Source organism: Grus americana, chromosome 12, assembly GCF_028858705.1.
Source record: "Grus americana isolate bGruAme1 chromosome 12, bGruAme1.mat, whole genome shotgun sequence".
Classification (NCBI taxonomy): Eukaryota; Metazoa; Chordata; class Aves; order Gruiformes; family Gruidae; genus Grus; species Grus americana.
This window is the reverse complement of record NC_072863.1, coordinates 16,849,725-16,872,754: the sequence shown is the minus strand read 5'-3', so window position 1 is coordinate 16,872,754 and position 23,030 is coordinate 16,849,725. Positions and strand designations below refer to the sequence as shown.

Here is a 23,030-nt window from a genome sequence, read left to right as displayed (position 1 = left end):
TGTGATCCCTGGATTTGGCCTCCTTGTCCTCTAGCTATGCAGCCATCTAGTAGCATCATGAGTGTTTTATAAAGCCATTGGCACTCCTTTGGGTTTCTCGGAACCAGTGTTGATAAAGGAGTGCTGCGGGATTTGGGAGAGAGGGTGCTGAGGGAGAGCCCCAACACAGCTGCAGGAAGCGTGAGGCACTATGGAGTGTCAGCACGGGGCAGGCTGAGCACAGCCCCAGGGAATGCAGAGTCCTTCCCAGCTCAGCCTGGGGCAGACCTCAGGGCACACATGGACACAGAGGCTGACCTGGTGCAGGGACGTGTTCAGCCCTTCCTCACCAACAGCTCTTTCTTCCCCTTCAGTGGGGGAGGAAAGCGGGGAGGAAAGAGCTGTTACTCTGGGGGTGAAGGAGGGACTTCGATCTCATGATCCGATAGAGCGAGTTGTCTTGTGCTCCAGTGTGAGTTGAGGGAGTGGTGGGGTGATAAAATCAAGAAGGCTCCAAGACTTCTTTTATTGCTTCTGTGCTTGAGCAGATGTTCTCCTCAGCCACGGCAAGCCCCCGGGACAGCACCGCAGTCAGAGCCGCGCAGCACGTTGTTCGAGCTGTCATTCTGATGCTAGTCTTGCACTGGCTCATCTCACCTGAGACCCTGTGGCTGGGAGGATCAGCCAGGTAGAGGATATAGAGTGGTAGCACTAACAAGGTTTCCAAAAAGGACCTTCCCTTCTCCCCACTTGTCTTGGACTAGTGGCCAGTGACTAGATTCCCTGAGATTAGCGTGCGCATAATGACTGTCTTGTTCAGTGGCTGTGCTAATCTCTGTGTGCTGGCAAGTCAGCCAGAGTTGAGAGGGACTAACGTGGGTATCATTTAATGTGTTCCAGGCCCACTTGCCGTTTGCAGTGATCGGGAGCACGGAGGAGCTGAAAATAGGAAACAAAATGATGAAAGCTCGTCAGTACCCCTGGGGCACAGTGCAGGGTGAGTTGAGCCCTGGGATTTTCATGGCATGGAACACTTCTGCCAGGAGGCAGTGGGCTCTCATAAGAGGAGCAAGGGTCTGATGGACTTTAATATCTCACCAGGGATTATCCTTCATTAAATCTGTGTGTCAGGCCTGTTGTGACAGCTTTCTCTGCTCGCAAGGGCTGTTAAACCTATTGGAGGAGTAGACAGGTGGGGAATGTGGGAAGAGACCTTTGTTTCTGCCCCCATCTTACTCCTTATCATGACTTCTTACAGTGGAGAATGAAGCTCACTGTGATTTTGTGAAGCTGCGGGAGATGCTGATCCGCGTGAACATGGAAGACCTTCGTGAACAGACCCACACACGCCACTATGAGCTGTACCGGCGATGTAAGCTGGAAGAGATGGGTTTCAAGGACACCGATCCAGACAGCAAACCCTTCAGGTGGGATCCCTGGAGGAGACAGGAGAGCTTGAGAGAGGCATTCTTGGATGTGCTGCGTGTGCATGTGTATGCGTGTGTCCTTGAGAGAGCATGTAGAGAACCAATGCAGCAAGAAAACCTGCCAGGTCAGATAAATCCAGACTTCAGCAAAGGTCCTGGCTGAGCAAGAGAAGGTGAAAACACAGAGAGTGTGTGCAGGATTGACTGTGAAACTGCAGGTGTAGGAGCAGAAATATCTGTGCTGCAGAGATACAGCAGTATGCCTCTGAACTAGTGTTTGTTGCCAGCTGGTCTCTTTGAATTGCCCAACATTCAACATACAGAAACAGTTGGATAAAGAAATCCTTGGGCACACATGGGTGGGTGAGTGGGAAATGTGCTGTGGGCAAGCAATATTTGTGGTGAGGGCCTGATTTCAGAGGCTCGGGGGAAGCAGAGTTTGTCCCAAGTCATATCACTGGACTTTCCTTTCTTTTTAGCTTACAAGAAACTTATGAAGCCAAAAGAAATGAGTTTCTGGGGGAACTGCAGAAAAAGGAAGAGGCAATGAGGCAAATGTTTGTCCAGAGGGTCAAGGAAAAAGAAGCAGAGCTGAAGGAGGCTGAAAAAGAGGTGACAACTGCAATACTTGTCTCTTTGTGGTTGTGAGTGATAGATCCACTCCCAAGGAGGTAGCTGCTGCCAAAGCACTGTCTGCAGAGTGTGGTTTAGGACTTTCTTATCAAGAAGTCTAACCTGGGGTCACGAGGACATTAAGGTGTTCATCGTGTAGGACAAAACTAGACCACAGTGCTTGTAGTGTACAACTTGACTATACCGTGAAAGTGCCATAGTCTTGATTCTGATGGAGAGTTGCAGTGTGGCAAAATCCAAGGAGAGAGACAGCCCCTGATACAAGCTTGTTATATAAAAATATACCCATACAACTTCCCTAGCATTGCAGAAAATCCATTAATTTACTGACCTTTAAAGAGGAATAAGGTGGAGACCCCTGGAAATGGATTAAAATTTTTGTACGATTATACTCTCCCAATCCTCTATTGTTAGTCTGTGCAATGGTGCATCACTAGAACACTGCCTGGTTTGTAAGCTGTTGTGGAAGGAGACTGTTCCCTGCCCTTTGTCTACACAGTGTCAGCTCAGGGGGCTAGAGGTGATGTAGAGATCAATGGAGACTTGCAGGCTCAGATCTTGTGGGATCCTGCAATCTTCCTCTTTTCCTGTGAACAGAATATCTGACAGTGGTTTGTCCTGCTCACCTCTCTCCTATCCCTCTAGCTGCATGAAAAGTTTGATCGCCTGAAGAAGTTACATCAGGATGAAAAAAAGAAGCTAGAGGATAAAAAAAAGTCTCTGGATGATGAAGTAAATGCATTTAAACAAAGGAAGACAGCAGCTGAATTGCTCCAATCTCAGGCTCAGCAGGCTGGAGGATCGCAAACTCTTAAAAGAGATAAGGAAAGAAAAAAGTAAGTTGGTAACCTGGTGGTATTTGCTTTTTCATTATGGTTCTATTTTACTATTTTTCTGTGTGTTTCTATTGCTCTCCCAACCTAGCCAGTCCTTACCAGGGGAAAGTTTACAGCCAGACTTAATCCCTAATAAGGCTGAGCAGTAGCTGGAAGCATTTTACCTTTAGCTGTCATCCTGAAGAGCAGGGAGCAGTGTGAACCTTCCTCATTGCTTGCTGACAGCATCGGAGAGGATGAACTTGGTTTTATTCCCTGAGATTCCCTGCTCCTCCTTTGGTCTGTCAGTGCTTGTAATGAAGTGGAACGATATTGGCTGCCAAGGCTGGGGTGTGGGTGGCAGGTCTGTCCCGCTACCTCCAGAGAGGAGCATGTCCTGTCTCAGGGTCTTATTTGTTTAGGCTGGGAGAAAGCTTACACTGTGGAAATTATTCAGGGAGACTCATAGTCTTAAGTTCTGGAATCTCCAAAATGTGAAGGTGCAAAATGAGGGGACAGGTCATAGCTCCTTGTTAGTCCTAGTACACTCTCCAGCCCTAGATCAGCCTTTTGCCCTTCACAGAAACTGTGAGAGATACTGCATGGCTTTAGCAGGGGTTCCCCATGCCAGGGACTGGTGTGACCCGATCCAGCCCCTTGTCAGGGTCCTGTGATCTGGGCTGTCTGCAGTGCCCATGCCAGGCTCCTAATGCTCTTTGGTGTCTCAAGAGCAACCAGCTGTACAGCTGAAACAGTCTTCCCGATTCACTTAGCAGTGAGTGGTTCCTTTTCTTCTCGCTGCGGTATGTTTACCGAAATGGAGTTCTGTGCCCCCTTAGCATGTGTACTGCATGAGCAGTATGCAGAAAAACAAGGGTCTGGTTTCTATACCACTGCCACAATCCCCTCTCTGCACATCCATGGGGCAAAACGAGAGTAAATCTTGCCTGCGTTACGCAGTCTTAAGTACATGGAGAAGTGCTGTTAATATGAACAATATGGCACATGCCCAAAATGCTGACAGGACTGTTTGTCAGGGAGAATAGCCCTTGACTGTTAAGCTTGGAATCAAATGAGACAGGAGAGGAAAAAACCAATAACCAGAATGAGATCCTGGTCTAGTCTTTTTAGTTTTGAGCTGGAGCTACTTCAATGTCAACATTCTTTTGCGATGAGCAGTTAGTGCTCCTGCCCTTTTCTCACTTGTCCGTTCCTTTTTCCACTGCATATTTTGATTTGCTCTTTTGAATTACCTTCAGGGGGTTTTAATATCTTTTCATACTGAGGAGCCCGAGACTGACTGGGGACAGACTTCTCTCCCCAGCCTGGACTGTGTGAGGAATACACAACTGAGTTCTTTCATGCTCAGAGCCCTCAGACATCTGCACACTGAGGACTGCAGACTTCAGCCCCGAGATCAGTCAGGGTCAGGAATGCAGAAAAGGGAGATGATATGGTGTACAGTGTAAGCAATTAGTCGCTGTGGCCCAAGTCACACTCTTGTTCCTAGAAACAGTTCTGATCTCAGAAGAGCTCCTTGGCACCAGGGAAATTCAGATGGAAAAGCATTGGTACCGTCCTTGTCTGTGAAGGACACAGAAAGGCACAGAAGGCTCCATGAAAGCGATAGTGCTAAGTGCTTGAGTAAGGCCTGGGAAGATATCAGGAGGTCTTTCTCTCCTCCAGGAAAATAGCTGTGTTAGAAATGGTGCTTCTTTAATTACTCTCTAACATCTCCAATTGTCCTAAATAATTAATTTCAGTATTTAGATCATAAATATCTCTAACAATCCATGAATTTCACAAGCTGTAGCTTAATTGTATCTGGTTTACTAGTGGCTGACAGTACACTAGCCTTTTTCTTTCACAGATGACTCTTTTAAACCCAAGCTCAGTAATTTGCACTAATCACCATTTGATTTCTTTTTTGTTGTTGTTGTTGTTACATCATTATCATCATTAGTAGCTCTTACATGTATGCTGTTTTACAGTTAGCTGCTGTTTGGCTGCATGGTGCATGAGGCACATTGTCCTGGTAAGCGTCATTAACTAATATAGACCTCACAGTGGGATCACTTACAGTTCCTAAAAAAGCAGATCCTGTGCAAGTCCAGAAGCCTATAAATATTATCTGTCTTCCTCTCCTTTCGCCCTCACTACACATGCTTTACCAGTCTCTCTCTCTCCGTATGCAGTTGTAGAAAAAGGAAGCAGTGAAGTTTGTCTTTAAAGATGCTGCAAAGTAAAATGCAGAGAGACTCAGTATTAGGACATGAAACATGAAAAATAAGGATTAGATCCTCTTCCTTTTAATTAGAACTTTGTTGGCTCCATTTTCTTTTATCTCCCTTAGAAATAAATTATATTCTTTAATCACACAGGCCATGTTGATACTATGGCAACAATTGCTACGGAGGTGTGCTGATGATAGAACCAAGCTAGCCATGAAGATGTCTTTTCCCTTTCTCCTCCTTCCCTCCCACCCCTCCAAGCTGTAGGTTACAACTTGTGGTTACAGTGCAGGTGAAGGTAGATACAAGACTAGTTTCTGTCTCCACCTTCACATACTAACAGATGGTAAAATCTGCCAAACCTAGAGCTTTACTTTGTCCCAAAGCACCAGAGAATCACCAAATTGTGTGTGTGTATGAGTGTGTGTGGGCGGGTGTGTATGTATGAGGGGGCGTTGAAGAAACTACTGCCGAGTAAGCAAACCAGTATTCACTTGCTGATTGTCCAAAACCACAGGAGACGATGGGCTGAGCATTTAGCAGATAATGAAGGCTCTGAAGATAGACTGAGAGACTTTATGACATTTTTAACAGCCAAGTGGGTCACCCATGGATTGGATGTTCAGTTGTAGCAGACAGACAGACCCACACTCCTGGGAGCCATGCCAAGAGTGCCCACGGTTAGGGTAAGGCTAGTGGTAGAAGAGGGCTGTATTCAAGATGTGTCCATAAAGCCTGCCAGAGCACCTTGCCCCTGAATAAGGCCAGAATCCGAGTTTCCCAGGAGTTTTGCCAAGGCGTGGAGAGTTCCCACTGGAGCAGAGCCCTGTCGGTGGTGTTACGCTGAGTCTGCTCTGCTCCAGTTGCTGTGACTCTGTCCAGAGCGTCTCTGCCTTGGTGTGAGCAGGGATGTAAGGTGGCCACGTAGGCAAGGGCAGGCTTGTGGAACAGATAAGGTTGCCTGAAAGGGTTAACAAACCTGGCCATAGGCAAATGTCTGCAGTGCGAAGTGCCAGTATCTATTGTAAAATCAAGGCTCATTTAAACAAAGATGCGTAAGAAATGCACCTGCCTGGCAGGAGAGCAGCATCCTCATTAGGGTTATTAGTGAAACTGCTAATGACAGTGGTCTACTTATAGCTAGGTTGAGTGTGTTTAATTGAGCCTTTTTAATTTGCTGGTGATTCTCTGGTGAGAGGAAAAAGAAAGCTCCCACAGGAATGTCTTGCTTCTTGACAGAGCAGCAATACTTATTACCCAAGGCAAGGGTGACGGCACCCCAGGCTGAGGTGCGCAGGTATCTCGGAGAGGGGACCTGTTGGAACAGCAGCACTTAACTATGACACACCGTAAAAACTCACCCTCGAGTCCAGCCTTCCCTGCAGACAAAGCTAGGATTTACATTCTCTCCATGATACAGTCCAAACGAACTTACAGTCCGCCCTTAAATATGGAAAGCTGATTCCAGGATTCCTTCCCTCTTAGCTCCACCAAGGGCAATGGAAAAGCAAGTAAACATTACGCTGTCAGTGAGAGGCATTTGAATTTAATTTCAATGGGACGTTCCACTTAACAGAAGAGCTTCAGAAGGGTCTTGCACCGACTCGAACTGGAGCTTGCAATCGTCTTGAGCAGTCCGGTTGAATTAATGTCTCTGCTGCCAATGGTAACTGTAAAACAATGAAAAGAACAATTCTCTGCTTATCAGGCTCTGAATGCGGAAAAATAAGCTCAGAGAAGAACAGTGTTCATTCTGGTGCTGAGTACGAAGGCACAGCTAAAGTGCAGTTAGAGTGAACATTACTGATTTTTGTTGGTTTTGGATTGCTTTTGGCAGTCCTCGTAACTGTACGCTGTTGTGTGCTGGGCTTTGAATCAAATGAAGTTCTTTGTTCCCACTATACAAATGCAGACAGTGCCTTTTTCAATGGGCATTTGTCCTTGCTAAATTAAATATGTACATATGGTACTTTTCCAGAATTCAGAAAAATACTCTCCATATTGATCCATAAAGTATTGCAGGGCTCCACTGTTTTGCAAGGATACAAACAAGTCACAGTTGATGAGTCCTGTAGCTTGCAAAACTGTGAAAGGATGGTTTTAGAAAATAAATTTGGTTCATCCCACTGCTGAGTGTGTGCGCGTACGCATGTGTGTGCCTACATAAAGCATGTTTTGTCATCAAATTAAACCTTATTAACACTTAGTAACATTTCCTTTTTTGTGTGTGTGTTAGAAAACATTTATATTCTTATTTTATTTTTTGTCATTAATCCATAAAACCATTAATCTGCCTTTTTCTTTCATTTTCAGTTCGGGTTTCCTGTAGAACCTTTCCCTTCACACCAGAAGTGAATGCGCCCACATTTGGTTAACATGCAGCTATGCCATTGTGCCTGTTTGCTCACCTTTACTCATTGCTCCCTTCCTGCGCTCACCATTTTGTTTTAAGCAAGAGTCCACAGCCTTGGCTGTTCTGGGTTATCATTGTTCTTGTGAAGAACTCGGCAATAGCCTACGCGGAACTGGCAAGAGATGCTCATTGCTGATCCCTCTTCCCCTTCGGGCAGCAGCAGGCTGCCGAGCACTCGTAGGGCTAGTGTCCCCTCTTCTCAGTTGCTCGGCTTTTTCTCTTCCCTCCGTTTTGTGTGAGGGCTGCATGGTAAGAGAGCGCGGCTGCTTGGTGGTGTTGCATTTAGCCCCTGTCCTGGGACCGCTGTGAATGCAACCCGACGCTGCCGTGGGGTGGGATGCGCTGTCTCAAGAGACTGGCTGCCCTCTCCCCTTTTTAACTTACTGTATCTAACCCCTCGTTACCCCCCTGTGCTGCCATCTGTGACTCAAATAATTTTAAAGGACTTTTTGCAAAACTTGACATCCTCACAGGCGTGGGCCTGAGTCCAAACCTCTAGTCCCCAGGCTTGAGGGATTCTCAAACTTGGATCCACGGTTTGCAACTAAGTGTTCTCTGAATGCTGCAGGGGTCACGAAGGATCTCTTGCCTTGTCTCCCTCTCGGTGTGCTGGCCTGGATGCACATCCTGGATCCAATCTCAGGGAAAGCCGGTCACCTTGCTGTACATATCAGTGTTTGTGAAGAAAGACGATAATGTTTCTTTGACTTTCTTCTCAGTAATTCCAACAATTTCTGGTTTTAATGCAAAAAGTATTACCTTTATTTTTGTTTTTATTTGGCATCTGTTTAGAAGCGTACAGATGCTGGCAGGTTGCTTCTTGTATTTTCTGTTCAGCAAAAGCCTTGTTTTACTGCAAGATTCGCACTAAAAAGGCGGGTGTTTTGCTCACTGCGGCCAGTTCACTCTAGCCAAGTGCAACTGCGGTTTGCCTGCAGCTGTCTTCTTTGTGTATTTCTGGATGAGTTTTGTTTTTAAATAAAGACTTCATCAGACAGTGAATTCTGGTTAACATTTACTTCTTTTGTTTTTTGTTTTCTTTGCCCTTCTTTTACAGTAACCCATGGCTCTGTACTGAGTAATTACCCCTGAATACAATGGGCTGGAATGGACCTTCATTTACTTGTTAAATCGGAGGGTCTAATAAAACGTGACAGCATTTCAGCTGTGACCTTTCCATGGTGTTACCCTTGCTCTCTCCTATATCCTCATTGTGATGCTGTCTTTACTATGTACTGGTGGTTATTGCTTTTATTAAACAATGTAAAATTACTCCTAACAAGGTTTTGGATGCTGCAACTTCAAATCCTACCATTTCTTTTTTTCCCCTGCAATTAATGGATTCCCCTTTCTCCTGACCCCTCTCCATCCAGTTAAATAAGCGATGTGGAAATAAGTTCTGTGAGTTATTTTTGCTGGCGAAATAACAATGCAGTTTAAATGTATTTATTGGTGACATTAAATTGACAACACCACCTTAGTTTAATTATCGCATAGTTAAGAGAGAAAAAAACCTCTTTTCTCTTTATACTTGGTGTCATTTTCATGACATCATCTATCTTTTTTTATTTGCTTTTATTTTTTCTTTTGCTAATTCATGCTGCCTGAAGACTAGCGTTTAATCGTCATTTCCATTTCAGACTTGCTTGTTGCAACCCTGATCCTTCAGTCGCGCTGTGTGCAGGCTAAGCTCTCTGTACGTGGGTGAATCCACACGTCCTGACCCCGCTGAAAGATCAGGATGCATGCTGCCAAATATAGTTTCAACAAAAACCCTTCAAATCCTGGGTTTTTGGAAGATGAGCACACCTCAGACCTAGCCGTGATAGGTAATGCTGGTTTTAGTGCAAGCCGCTGCTGAGAATTTTGCTAGAAAGGTGGTCTGGGTGATGGTAAAGCCTCACAGACAGTTTCTGCCTATAACGTGTTAGTCCGGCTAGCTGCTCACGGCAGCAGCAAACCTCAGCAGTGCCCCAGCTCAAACAATGGTCTGGCCTCCATTTCCAGCAATTAAGGCAGTTAAAACTCTTGATTGCAATTTTTTTTCTCAGGTATTCTGTTTCACCATAAATACAATTTTATTTCCCATAAAAGTCTTTGGCTGTTTTGTGGTTTGTTGTTTTGGTTTTTTTAAAAACAAGTTAAAATAATTTCAATATTTACTTCTTCCTCTACTGTCGAATGTCAGCCTGCTCCCCAAACCAGTCAGTATCAGTCTGTCAATGATTTCTGGATTATCTGCTAAAAGAACCGTTTAATGTGGCTTTTCTTTAACCATACTGCAGGTCACTGGCTGTTCTTCCTGACCATTTGCCTTATTAGAATGTTATTTAAAGTTACCTAAAGTCTTTTTAAAGACTTTAAAGAAAAAAAGCTTTTTACTTGTGTGATTTTCAAGTACTTGAGGTACCACAAGGAGGTTCCATCTCTCCTCTGTCAGCTGTTTTCACGTTGCATCTCTTTTTCCTGCTATTTGAATGCCTTTCTCTTTTTTGCTAATCTTCTGGTTTTTTCTTTTTCCCCTTTTCTCTCTCTGTAGCTTTTTTTAATCTGTCTTCGCCAGCTGCACTGGGTCTGAGGGAGAAGACTGCCACTTCTAGAAGAGTTTAAGGGTCTTATGTTTGGGGAGGGGGGGAAACAAATCTTCAGTGTTAGTGTCTTGGAAAGAAGCTTTTACTGACTTGCATGGTATCTAAAAATTGAAGCGTCTTGTAATTTGTGTGACAAGACAGGGTAATATGGGGGGAACTGATTGTTTACCTGGAATTTTGCAGAGCAACAGAAATGTGACATTTGGACTAACAACGTAGCGAATACATTTTCAAACATTGTTACGGGCATATTTTTTTTTTCTAATTTTGTCTTTAATAATATAAATGTCATGGGCTTCCACGAGGTGTGAAGCCTAAGGAGTATTTTCAATATGCTGTTGTTTGATTGGTTTTGGAAACGGTGCATTCAGAGTCCAAGGAAATATAAAACATGGTGCAATTTGCTCTGTTGGCAGCCACAAAAATATTTAACAAAAAAATAAAGTAAGAACTGTGTGTTTTCATTGGTGTCCTCCTGTGTCTCACCACCTTATTAAACAAGCTCCATCTGCTGGTGGATGTGGATTGAGTGGTACTTTTTTTTTTTTTAACTAAATGTCTTGTTCTTTAAAGTTAGAAAAAAAGTGAGCAGTATCAGGAGGGAGAGGCAATGCTGACAGCTGGTACAATAATTATAATAGCGATCCATCCGAATCCCCGGTGAGTAGGGTGCGGTGTCCGTAGAGTGTGCTGGAGCCAGCCCTCGCACTTCCCGCTCCTCCGCGTGGTCCGCTCGCTCGCTGCATGCTTTTCCCAGCTGCCATCTTCTCTCCCCCCCTCCTGGTTTTGTTTCCTTTTTACAAACGGGAAGCGTGCGAGAAGTTGTACATTTACATGACAAACATTGAAGAACCAGCACTGTTTAGCCTGACACCTTTCTAACTTTAATGTAAATTTTAAATAAAAAGTACAAAAGCCTGCCGCGCGTGCTGTCGTGTTTGCTGCTCGGGCGGCCGGGGCTGAAGGAACTCGCACAAGGTGAGATCTGCTCGGACCAGCCAGGTGCTGGGCTGCTGTGTCAGAAGGGCTGTAGATGAAAAGGAAAAAGCCCGGCACGTTTCGGGCGGGCGTGCAGTCCCCTTGCCTCTCCGGGCATCAGCGTCCCCGGGCCTTCCTCCGCCGGCCGGGGCGGCACCGCCACCCTGCGAGCAGAGCCGCCCGTCCCGGGAAACGCGGGTCTACACCGAGCGTTCCGCTGCCTGTTTTCAAGCGCCCGGGGGAGGCTGGGCCTGGGGCGAGCCCCGCGGGAGGGAGGGGAAAGGCCTCGGGCTCCTCCAGCCCGCTGCCCGGCGGGGAGGAGCTGCGGGGCGGTACCCAGAGCTGGTCATGCGGGCTCAGGGCGGGCCAGGGGTGTGTGGGGGGGTGCCTGCGGGCCGCCCTCCCTCCCCGTTCCCCCGGGGGTTCCCGGAGGCCCCGTTCCGGTTCCCGTTCCGATCCCCGTCCCCCGCCTGGGCCCGCCCCGTCACGCCCGCGGCCGCCGCCAGGGGGCGCGAGAGAGCCGAGGCGGCCGGTCGGCTGTGGCGGCAGTTTCTCGTGGCGTCTCGCGGGTTTGCGACGCGCGACCACGTGACGCGGCGCCGGCCGGGCCGCTCCGCGCGAGCGAGGGGAGAGATCGGCGCGGGGGGGGGGGGGAGGGGAGGGGCGAGCTCCACACACACCGGCACCGGCGGCGGGACGGGGCCAGGGGGGCTGGGGCCGGGCCGCGCTGGGCTGGGCTGGGCTGTGCCGGCGCTCCCCGGCGGCCCGCAGCGAGCCGCGGCCTGGTCCGCACGTGGGGCCTGGTCTCCTCCGGCACGCCCTGTGCCCGGCGCCCACCGGCGGGGACGGCTCCTCGGCGACGCGGGATTGTCCGCCGAGCCCGTTGCCCGCCATGCCGCCGCCGGAGCCGGAGCAGGAGCAGGTGCCCGAGTCGGTGCTGGAGCAGTGGCGGCAGTACAACGAGACCGAGCGGCAATGGGGGCTGCGCCGCCGCTTCATCCTCCGCCACCTCCACGGCTACCCCGGGGCCGCCATCGACCAGCTCCTCTCGCTCTCCGTCCTCTGGACGAACCACGTCTTCATGGGCTGCAGGTGAGGCCCGGCGGGACAGCCCCGGCACCGGGCTGCCGCCTCGGGGCGGGGGGGGAGGCCTTGAAGTGGGCCCGGGGGTGCGGGGAGGCCCTGAGGCGGCCGCCTGGGGTGGCCGTGGCGGGTCCCGGCCGCTCGGCCCCGCTGCCTGCCGGGGCCTGGCGCTCGCTGTCAGGCGGGGGTGCCCCGGCGCGTCAGCCGGGTTCAGGAGGGTCCCCCCGAGGCGCCGCGCAGCCGGCCCGGTCTGCTGGCAGGGTCGGGGTAGAATTCGGAAGCCGCCGCCTGGAGCGGGGTCGGGCTGCCCCCGCCGCCGGGGGGGGAGAAGGAGCTCTGCTCCCTCCGGCCGCTCCTCTCGGCCGCCCGCTTCTCTGGGGCGCCCGTCGTGGCCCGGTGCTGCTCGGCTGAATCGCGGTCCCAGCCGCCTTGTAAAAAGCCGCCCCGGCAGAGCTGCGATGGAAGGGGCTGGTGCGGGAGAACTTCGGTTCCTGGACGCTTTTCTTTGCTCGACCATGCGTGTATCTGTACGTGGAGGGGAGCAGGCTGCTGAAAAAGTGTATGTGTTTTGCAAGTAGTTCCTGATGTCCCACCCCTGAGGACTCGTTCAGCATGTGGTATTGTGCTTTGTAATTTAAATGAGAAGAAAGTATCCCTCTAAGCATAAAGCAGCCTCTACAATCCCCTTAAAACTCTTTTTTTTTTTTTTTTTTTTTCTGAGAGAAATAGGCCTGGTGAATGGAAGAGGTTTCTCTTCATCAGGATTACTGTTAACGTGCAGAAACCACCGTACCATAACTAGCAAGGTTGTGGAGATCTGCAGAAACATCACCCACATCCCGACTGACACTTTTGATGTTGTGATTATTTTTAACTGGCTTTAAAGACAGAAGCAACTGCTTAGCGACTAACTTCAGCAGACTGTGCAACGACAGAAGAGCTTGTAAATGCTGAAGGGCATATAGTTTGACTTTTATTAATGTTACTATCCCAAAGCCTTGTTGGGGAATATTTTGTGTCATTTGTATGGAGCCAAGTCAACATCTTTAAATGTAGATCTGCATGCTTTCTTACTTCTTTCTGGTCCAACTACTAAACTATTCTGCTCTGCAAGCACTAAAATTGAACATAGTTTTAAAACAGCTTCAAATTCCAAAACTTGAGTAGTATTTTAAAACTGAGCATATCTTCTTAAGATATAGTCTCTTTGGTCTGTTAGCTCATCTTAATGCGTTTGTGTGCTGTCTTAATGGAGAGCCTTCTTTGTGGTAGTGCTTTTGGGAATCAATGCCATAATATGGTTACAGGGTGCTGATAACAGAAGTGAAGAACTATGGCAAGATCTCAGCCCCTAAAAATGATGCAATTTAAGCCTGTAAGTGCACAAACTTTCCCCAATGAACATCTCTACCTGCAACTCTCAGGGGAGACAGGAGCGATAGTTTTAGGCACGATGCGGTGCAGAGCCATTATCAGTGAGGATGTTTCCCCAAAGCTGTTATGTTGTGCACAAACGTGAACACACCGCATGGGCACAGTGAACGTGCTGCACTGTTAAAGAGCAATTGGCAGCTTTACTTAGAGTTGTCTGGTGAATATAACTTCAAAGTTGGGGGATTTTTGTTGTTTTCTCTAAAGTTTGTTGGGTTTGGATGGGGTTTGTTGGGTTTTGGTTTGTTGGGGTTGTTTTGTTGTTGCTAACGTTGATCACTTGCCTAGCTGAAGACAAATGGTTTATCAGAGTAAATACAAATCAGAGTCTTTGCTGATGAAATCTGAGAGAGCATTCTGCTGGGGGATGATCTGGAGAATGTCCAGAAGGCTTAGAAAACATGGTCTGTAAGGAAGGAGTTAAGTAACAGGATTCATTTAGTTTTGGGGTGGATGAGAGAAGGTACATGTGTTCTCAGATATGATAAAGGTGGCTGCAAATTACAGGGGGAACATTATGCTGCAGAGCTACTGGGATCAGGATAAGAGGTCACACCAGGGAGACTTTAGTTAGGCACTGGAGGCATGGGATTCCTCTGCCTCCATGTGCAGTCTCCACAACTTGAGATTTCTAAGGCCAGGTTAGACAGACATACGTTGTGACTGGTTGATCTTCCCCCGGGCAGAAATCTGAGCCCCAAATATCTCCATCCTTGGTGAAGAAGAGTGACACACTCATGTCAAATCTGACACTGCTCTTGCACCCTGAAAAAGGGTATCGTCCTTTGTGTTCCTATCGCAGGTAACGTACCCTTCTCCCTGTAAGCCAGAGAGAGGAGTAGAGGTTCCCACATCTCTCCTTTCTGGCTGCGGGAGGATGAAGGTATCGCCACTGTCCACCTCCCTTTGATCCCTCTTGGTGCTTTCTTCCCACGCGTGGTTCCACTGCCTCTGCTGGGGACTGAGCTGTGCTGGGGGAAGCTGGGACCGCAGTAGTGTGTGTTCAGAGTTCTTGCCCAGTAACTTAAATGGATCTAATTTCTGTCTGGCCCTCTAAATCAGGAACAAGAAGGGTATTTCTTGAGTGGAGAGTGAGTAGATTTCCAGAGCCCTTGGACAGTGGCATTTAAAAGCCCATGCAAGTTATTGCAGCACTAGCTGTTGGGACAGTTGTGGACTCCTGTCTGTGGGCAGTGACTTGATGCTTTTTGACTTTTGGAGGTGAGCACACCATGGAACAGGTGCAAGATTGCTTTTTCTTTTTGAACCACAGCACGAAGCTGTCAGAGGCAAGTTTCAGGCCGTGTTTGCAGGTCCTTGGTTAGAAAGGTTTGTTTTGGGTTTTTTTGTTCAGCTTCAGCCGGGCAAATGGCTTGAAAACATGTGACAGATCCCCGGAGCAATGGAAAACTTAGATGGTCAGGGATGTAAGGCCAAGAGGGATGGGGGTTGTACAGTGCATGTCCTGCCTGTGTGGAACTGCGAGTGTGCTGCAGCAGGGTCAGGGTTTGCACAGAGCTAGTTACAGCCACCTCCCCTCTGTGGTGGCTCAGGGATTTAAAACGTTTCAGTTACCACTACCAAGCTAGAAATTAGTATGGCTTTTTAAAGAGTAGTCGATAAAGGCTGAGCAGTGCCTTTGTCATCTGACATCTGTGATTTCAGTATTGGTGACGTGCAGTCTGGCTGCTGACCCAGACAAGACTTCAGTGCCAGTCAGTCGCTCCTGGGCTTAGTTCACTGAAGCTGTGATGCCCATGGAGACTCCTCCTTCTCCACACCCCTGTGTTTCTTAGTGTTCCTAGTAGCTCTGCCAAATATTAAATTTTGACAGGCATATGTATTTAAGTTTAAGTTTAAAACACCGTCAGTTTGATGGCTGCACAATTTGTTGTTCACAGATGGGTTCACATAGAGCCAGGTAGCTTGTTAGCTGGTGTGCAGGCTGTCTGCCAGCACTGAGCTAGCTACAGCACGAGGCCGGTGGTCAGGTCCTGTGTGAATACTCCAGCAAAATCAGGGGGAGCATCTCCCTTGCACCAGGTACTCAGGCAGCTTTAGTTCTTGTTTTGCATAATAAAAGCTTGTGTGTGCATGTGTGTCTTTTGCCCCTGTGGGACCAGTTCTAAAGTGGTTTGCTGTTGAATCCACACAGATACGGCTTGCAGGTCATGGAGAAGGTTCTCAAGATGGCTGAAGGCATCGATATTGGGGAAATGAGGACATACGAGTTGGTCCCTAGCAGGAAGCTAAAAAGATACTGCTCTCCCTCTGACAGTGAGTATATCTGCCTGCGTGTTAAAGGAGACACCCTTCCCTGTGGCTGTTTGATGGACTTTGGGAGCATGGGGAGAGAGCAGCGCACCACAGGGCTGCCTCTGAGAGCCAGCGCGGGCAACTGAAAAGAAGCAACCATGATGTGCTGTGCTACTGCAGCCGTTTCCCCTCCTCTGCCACGTTGTGGGGTGCACATAATTCATGCAGAGTTCTCATTTTGCTTAAGAAAATATCATTTTTCATTGAAATTACCAGGTAACTGATATTTCCCTAATGATAGGGAATTTAATCTATGTAATTAAATATCTGTCTGCCCATGGCAGGGGGGTTGGAACTAGATGGGCTTTGAAGTCCCTTCCAACCCAAACCAGTCCATGATTCTATGATTGTTCACTGTGGTGAGGTGTGATGTTCTAACCTGAGAAGGGATTGTACACGTGCATGGAGTTATGGAGTTCAGCTTATTGATTTTGAGTTACGACCTGCGTGGAGCATTGGGTGATGGCAGGGTTTTTATTTTTTTTTTTTCTCCCTATGGGGCCTGGAAGAGTCCTGCATATGTCAGCCCAGTTCCATGGTCTTGGGAATCGATGTTCCAGCTGTAGCTTTTCCAGTGAGGAGATGTAGCAGGCAGAGAGGGCTGGCAGTTCAGTGGCTCCATCCACTGGCTCCTCTCCAGCACCCTCAGAGCTCTGCCCTCTCTTGGGAGCCAGGGGCAGGGGAGTTGTTCATAGGTGCAGGTTGTGGATGCGAGCAGGCAGGCCTTTGCTTTGTGAGCAGCGTGGGTCAGTAGTTTGGCTGTTTAAAGCACAAATGGTCAGTCAGCACAGGACTCCTCTAGGCTTGGATATAATCCCTAACTCCGCCAAAGTTTCTTCCCTTCCTTTGACACCCAGCAATCTTTCTGTGCTTCCACGGGCCAGCTGCAAAACTGAGAAAAATATTACTTTTCTCCCATGTTTTGCCTGTTTGTCAGGCAGCAGCTCTGAGGGGAAGGTTTTCTATTGCATGTTGTGCAGACAGCATAAAGCTGTTCTGCTGGTGGAAGCCTTTAGGTGCTGCTGCAGTGCAATCAAAATACAAACTGAGCAAGAAGTGTAAACCTTGCCATAATTCATCAAAACTGAGGACCAAAGGATTTCACGTGTGTGTAAGAGCTTTGTCACCTGATTTACATAAGAAGGCCTCTTTATGCTGTATGCAAAGTGGTTTTCATCTGCAATGAACTAGGCTATGGTGAACACGCTATGGTAGTGTGATGCCTAGACAGATGTGTTGCCTGACCTATATTACGATTGCACACATTGGCATTGGATTAGGCAGCTCATTCCAAGGCACCAAGGTGGCCTTTCGCTCCTCTGATGAAATTAAACACGCTTCAGCATATGGAGGCTAAATCTTTCACAGGAGATGACTTGTATAATCATCTTTTAGATGTTTTAGAGTTCTCCCAATAATGTGTAATGGGCACCCCCAGCCACTGCAGCTGTTGCCTGGGGCTTGGGCAGATTTCTCCATGTTTGGTGTCCTTTAGCCAAGGGTAGTTACATTTACAGAAAATATGCTTCTATTAACACTGTCGTTAACAGCCCTGTGTGTCTTGGAAAGGAGAGTTTGGTATCACTGCGTTCCTCCATCAAATGAGAAAACCTGAGGATAAAGTAGTTCATCCTGCAACCCTGCGGCAGAGTCAGAGCTGAGGCTCTAGTCCCGCTCTGGTATTCTGTCTTACTGGCCTTAGTTTTTACTTGGTTTTGAATGGAGTAACTTCACAAATGACTGGGTGGGTTGGGTGGGCAATGTTGGGGGGCAGAGCAAGTGATTCAGACCTAAAATCCATGTACCTAAATATGTAGAGATTTTTGTGGGGTACTTGCGGAGGTGGAGATACCACTGTAGTGACCTGCACAAGAATGAATGGTCTTATTTGATCAATTTTGAATGTCTTCAGAAGGAAACCTTTTGGTTTGTGGCTAAAAGAAGTGGGAATCCTGTGTTCAGAGCCTGCAGACTTCTCCTGGAGATCACTCTGTGAAAACATTGTCTCCCTGTTGTAGCATGTATTGGTAATCTCAGCATTTTCTTCCACCCCATAGGTCCAGAGCCAGAAGAGGTTCCTGAGCCGCCCAAAAAGATGGTCCCCAGGTTCCGGGTGCGACCGCGTTTTGAACCCATACACTTTGTCACCAGTGCTGAGAAGGATGACAGGAAGGAAGATTCTCTGGATAACCAAATGCAGGAGGTGAACCAGGAGGCAAATACAAACAGCGTAGCACAGCCAGCTGAAAATTGTACAAATTCTTTTGTGAGTGCACGGGAGGTGGATGCCCAGCTCTCCAACTCAGCTGGGTTTGGCTTTGCAGGCCAGGCAGCAGCAGCCAAGAAGGCTGTGAATAGTATGGACTCTACTGTAAGCAGCGTGTTGCAGGTTTCTGTTTCTCCTTCAACTGTCCAGTCTGCATCAGAGACTTTCCCTCCGTCAGCTATAATGCTGAAGCAGAGTTTTATCGAGAAACTGTCAGCAGCTATCTGGAAAAATCTTGCTAACCCAGATGCAAACACTGGGACTGATAAAATTAACTATACGTATCTTTTGACACGTTCGATTCAGGCATGCAAGACAAATCCTGAATATATTTATGTTCCTCTGAAAGAAATCGCCCCTGCTGACCTCCCCAAGAGCAAGAAGCTCCTAACAGATGGCTTCGCCTGTGAAGTGCGATGTCAGAATGTCTACCTGGCCACCGGTTACGCCGGCAGCAAAAACGGATCCAGGGATCGAGCCGCGGAGCTGGCAGTCAAGCTGCTGAAGAAGTCTGTGGAAGTTAGAGTTGTCCAGCGGAAGTTCAAGCACACCTATCATGAAGACTTGGTGGTGTGCGAGGCAGGCGTGAGTCGCCCAGATTTCCCTCCTGCTCTCAAACCTCACGAGGAGTTTGTAGTTGCCAACAGGGACTGCGTCCCGATGCAGCCTGGTACTGAATCCATGAAAGGTTCCACTAATACCAACAAACACTGGACTAGTTTTATTCTCACAGAGAATGCCAGCGACGCAATAGGAATACTTAACAATTCTGCCTCATATAACAAAATGTCCGTTGAATATAAATATGAATTAATGCCCAACCGCTCGTGGCGTTGTCAAGTATACCTACAAGACCACTGCCTAGCCGAGGGATTTGGCACTAAAAAGACCAGCAAGCATGCAGCAGCTGAGGAGGCACTGAAAATTCTGCAGAAGATGCAGTCAAATATAGCAGCCATCAAAGTGACCCAGGTTCAGAAAGTGGGCTGCTCGTCGCGAGGCTCTGGGAGGAAGAAGGACCTGAAGGACCTCGTGATTTATGAGAACTCAAATAATCCGGTGTGTACCCTGAACGACACCGCCCAGTTCAACAAGATGACAGTGGAGTATGTCTTTGAAAGGATGACTGGCATGCGATGGAAATGCAAGGTGCTGCTTGAAGATGAATTCATTGCAGAAGCAGTCGGAGTGAAGAAATCTGTCAAGCATGAGGCAGCAGAGGAAGCTGTGAAAATCCTCAAAAAGACTCAGCCAACTGTTGTTAATAACCTGAAGAAAGGCACCGTTGAAGACGTCATCTCCAGAAATGAGATTCGGGGTCGATCAGCAGAAGAGGCTTTCAAACAGAAGATCAAAGAAGACAACATCGGGAATCAAATTTTACGAAAGATGGGCTGGACGGGCGGTGGCCTAGGGAAAGATGGCGAAGGAATTAGAGAGCCTATTTCAGTGAAGGAGCAGTTTAAAAGGGAAGGACTTGGGCTTGACGTAGAAAGGGTGAACAAAATTGCTAAAAGAGATATTGAAGAGATCATTCGAAACTATGCACGCTCAGAAAGTCACATTGACTTGACTTTCTCTAGAGAACTGACCATGGATGAGCGGAAGCAGATACATCAGATCGCCCAGAAATATGGTCTTAAAAGTAAATCTCACGGGCAGGGGCACAACAGATACTTGGTTGTAAGCAGGAAGCGGCGCAAGGAAGATCTGTTGGACCAGCTGAAGCAGGAAGGCCAGGTTGGACATTATGAGCTTATTATGCCTCAGGCAAACTGAGGTTAGGTGTCCCATTTTACCAGAAACTGAGCTTCCTTAGATACTCGATTAAAGAAAGATGCTGCATTTTTCTTGTTGTGGGTTATATTAACGTTAAAGTCTTTTACTTCGTTAATATAATTTCTAAAATGTTGTTAGACGTTTAGAACTGACCGAGTTCTGTTCAAGTATATTAGCACAACCCAAAAGCAGTAGTGCTGTTACTGTATGTGTCTTTGATATTACTTGTTCCTTCACATTTTAATAGTTTTGTAATAGCAAAGCCACATGTCCAACGAGAAGGAATTTGACATCATTTATAATTATAGTTCCCTTCTTCTTCTTGAGCAAGGAAGGAAAAAAAAATGCCCTTTTTAAAAAAAAAAAATAAAAAGCAAAGGAAATGCAGTCTGGGGGGATAAACCTGTATGTAAAGTTGGTATTAATGACAATAAAAATAAAGTTTTATTTCTGGAAAAAAACAGGATTCGTTATACTTTGTATGAAAAAAAAAAAGTGTGAAAACTGTGTTTATTCTTGAGAAATATATATAACAAGGTCTTGTCTCTCCTGTGTATGTCTGTAGAGAGATGTCCTTCACCAGTTTAACAGTACAGTTTTATTCATAGATTTCTACCGTGAGTCTCCTGTACTGAGAATTCCTGAATGCACCTTAATTGTCAGTGTGTCGGACTGAGATAATGCCAGTTCATTTTTACCTCGGAGCACTGCTTGACATGTGCAAATACCACAGTGAAGTGTGAAATAGAAAAACTGGAGGTAAATGCAGAGCCCACGCTCAAAGATGCTTGTGTAGCTTGTGGGGACTGTTACATAACTTATTTTTTTTACTTTGAATATGAACTCTTTAATCCTGAGCAAAATCAAATCTGTGCCTAATTAATTCTCTGCTCCATTATGTACCTGTGCTTGTGTCTGTCAAGGGCGATTCACAAGTAAACTTTTCTGGTGTTGCTGTGATGTGTGGTGTGAGTGGCGTCGCTCCAGGACTGGCACGCGCTGCTGGGAGGCCAGAGTGCCTCGCTCCGTGCTGGGGAAGTGGACTCGGACCCTCACCTGTGCTGTTCTGCCAGCAGTACAGCAGGACATGGTGCTTTGTGGGCCTTGGAGGAACGCTCGCTTCATGCTTGGAAACACAGAGGTTAGGAATTGGCCTTGGAAGAGCCAAGAGAGAGCCATGCCTAGAGATGCTGGGGTTTTCTGTCACCTGTAGAAACCATTGATGATTCTTTAGCATAAAGCCAGTCCTAATGAAATACTTTTTTGTTCGTTTTCCTGTTGGCTTGTATCCCGGTTATTGCTTTCGTATTTGCTTCTCCATCTTTTTTTTTACATCATCCTTTAGCTTTTTTCCCCCCACCTCCTGTTCTGTTTTCTTTTTAAATACTCTCAGTGCTGAGGAGAGGGTGACTGACCTACTGATGGAGCAGAACATCCTGGTGATGTGCAGTTAGAGGCATTTTTCATCCATGGTGCGAGAAGAGGCTGCCCTGGCAGGTAAGACTTGCTCAGGAAGAGAGCGAGCATTCCCTCCTCTCCTTGCCTGGATGACTGCAGCACAGCTTCTGCTAGCTTGGTCTTCTGAAATTAAAAACATGCTGCTGCTGCCTTTGTAGAGAAAAAAAAAAACACACCACCAAAAAAAAAACCAACCCCAAACAAACAACTGGCAGTTAATTCTGAAAGTATATTGGGCTTTTTTGGTTGTATTGGTTGGGGGGGGGGGCTGTGCGCGGCATGCAATAGTGCCTCTCTGCTTCTGAATTCTGCCCTCAGGAATGCTGGGCTCTAGCAGATGGTGATGTAGGAGTGGAAGAAGCCTGGTACTTTCTAGGCAGATATTCCTGCAAGCAGGAGCGCAGCTCCCCCGCCCTCACTTGGAAATACAGCAGGTCTTCAGAGCTTGGTGCTGCCAAGAAAGGCAGCAGGAGCAGCACTGTGGTACTGGGCATGAAAAATGCCTCTTGTCAGGGTGCGGGGGGGAACCACGCCACCAGCTAAAAGGTAATGGTACCTTGGCAGGGTAGTTGTGTGTCAGTCCATGCAGGGCGTTGCTTTTCCTGCCCTGGGTAGCGACTCGGCCACCCAACTTTACATGTGAAGGTCTTGTCCGGCACCTTCCTGGTTAGTTGGTGGCTGTAGGTTTGGATGGCTGGGGGGGTTACCTTTTTTGAGCTTAAAGAATTACCAGCCTCTCCATCTCTGGGGCGATCCATAGCCATGAGCTTTCTGGAGAGCCAGTATGTGGTTTAAAATAAGTTATTGGATGAAGACGTTATTCAGAGGCATGTAAAGGTAAGATTTGGTTTTTCTTTTAATTTTGCACCTCTGTGCTGCTCTTGTTTCTTGCTGCCTTAAGTCTATTTTAATTTTTTTTTTTACCAACTTTTTTTCTGTGACATTAGAATGACTTGGCCCCTTCAGAAAGGCTTCTGCTTGCAGCAGTCATTACAGCTGGTCCATGGGCAATAGTTAAGATACTCTGAGTTGGCTTCAGGTGTCCCTAGCAATGCAGGTGCTGGGGTCAGGCTTGGGGTTTTTTGCACTGGTCTCTAGCTTAGTGGGGTGAGTGCCTCTGCATTAGGAAAGTCTTGCAGAGGGAATGCTTAAGAAACAAAGCCAGTTACTTGTGGCAGTCACTGTCCTGCCTTCTTCACACCCCAAGAGATTGCCAACTCACCCTTACAAGAGGCCAGTTAAGACACTGTCCTTCAGGAAAAGGTGCAAGCAGGACTCAGGCAGGACTTCAGTGGTAACACCTGCTTAGGGGCTGAGCTGTTGTCACAGCAGGTATAAATCCTGATTTAATTTTTGAAAAAGCCTGGCAGCTTCTATCTCAATCACAGAGCTAAGCAGCTGTGCCAGCATTTGTTGTGTGCTGGTCATTGCAAATCCTGTTCTCCCCGTCCTAAGACAGGAGGAAAATAAATATGATTCTTGTATCAATTCATTACTGAGCCCATTAAGTTGCTGTAACTAACTCATTACCAGAGGCTCCTTCTCTTGTCAACTGTTCACTCACAGGCATGAGGTGCTGCTGAGCTTCCTGCAAGTGCTTTTTTTTGCCAAGCCCTGTGTCTGTTTCTCC

The 23,030-nt window shown here is 47.4% G+C and overlaps 2 protein-coding genes across 7 annotated transcripts in view; both read left to right on the top strand.

Annotated features, from left to right (window-relative positions):
• SEPTIN6 (septin 6) overlaps nt 1-11,007 on the top strand; it is a 31,625-nt gene extending 20,618 nt beyond the window's left edge. Inside the window, exons 6-11 of one of the 4 annotated variants that reach the window (XM_054839468.1) lie at nt 880-976; nt 1,238-1,406; nt 1,886-2,018; nt 2,685-2,875; nt 4,846-4,889; nt 7,399-8,516. In XM_054839468.1, the coding sequence (XP_054695443.1) occupies nt 880-976; nt 1,238-1,406; nt 1,886-2,018; nt 2,685-2,875; nt 4,846-4,849 (594 nt within the window). In that variant the 3' untranslated portion in view covers nt 4,850-4,889; nt 7,399-8,516. Of the gene's footprint in view, nt 1-879; nt 977-1,237; nt 1,407-1,885; nt 2,019-2,684; nt 2,876-4,845; nt 4,890-7,398 lie in introns of all 4 variants that reach the window. The other 3 variants (XM_054839465.1, XM_054839467.1, XM_054839466.1) reach the window with 3 other exon arrangements.
• A 720-nt stretch (nt 11,008-11,727) lies between these two features.
• NKRF (NFKB repressing factor) lies at nt 11,728-21,566 on the top strand. Of its 3 annotated transcripts, XM_054839464.1 has the most exons (4): nt 12,026-12,159; nt 12,880-12,956; nt 15,737-15,858; nt 17,955-21,566. In XM_054839464.1, the coding sequence occupies exons 3-4, from the start codon at nt 15,753-15,755 to the stop codon at nt 19,940-19,942; spliced, it is 2,094 nt and encodes a 697-aa protein (XP_054695439.1). In that variant the 5' UTR covers nt 12,026-12,159; nt 12,880-12,956; nt 15,737-15,752; the 3' UTR covers nt 19,943-21,566. The 3 variants fall into 3 exon arrangements, with proteins under 3 accessions (XP_054695437.1, XP_054695439.1, XP_054695438.1); XM_054839462.1 differs by lacking the exon at nt 12,880-12,956 and having other exon boundaries at nt 11,728-12,159; XM_054839463.1 differs by lacking the exons at nt 12,026-12,159; nt 12,880-12,956 and adding an exon at nt 12,964-15,624.
• The last annotated feature ends 1,464 nt before the right edge of the window (nt 21,567-23,030 follow it).

Bases quoted from the DNA above. Each gene is read 5' to 3' on its own strand.
- NKRF (XM_054839462.1), top strand. From the start codon at position 11,960: ATGCCGCCGCCGGAGCCGGAGCAGGAGCAGGTGCCCGAGTCGGTGCTG. The intron at 12,160-15,736 runs GTGAGGCCCGGC...GAATCCACACAG, and splicing joins CACGTCTTCATGGGCTGCAG to ATACGGCTTGCAGGTCATGG. The intron at 15,859-17,954 runs GTGAGTATATCT...TCCACCCCATAG, and splicing joins ATACTGCTCTCCCTCTGACA to GTCCAGAGCCAGAAGAGGTT.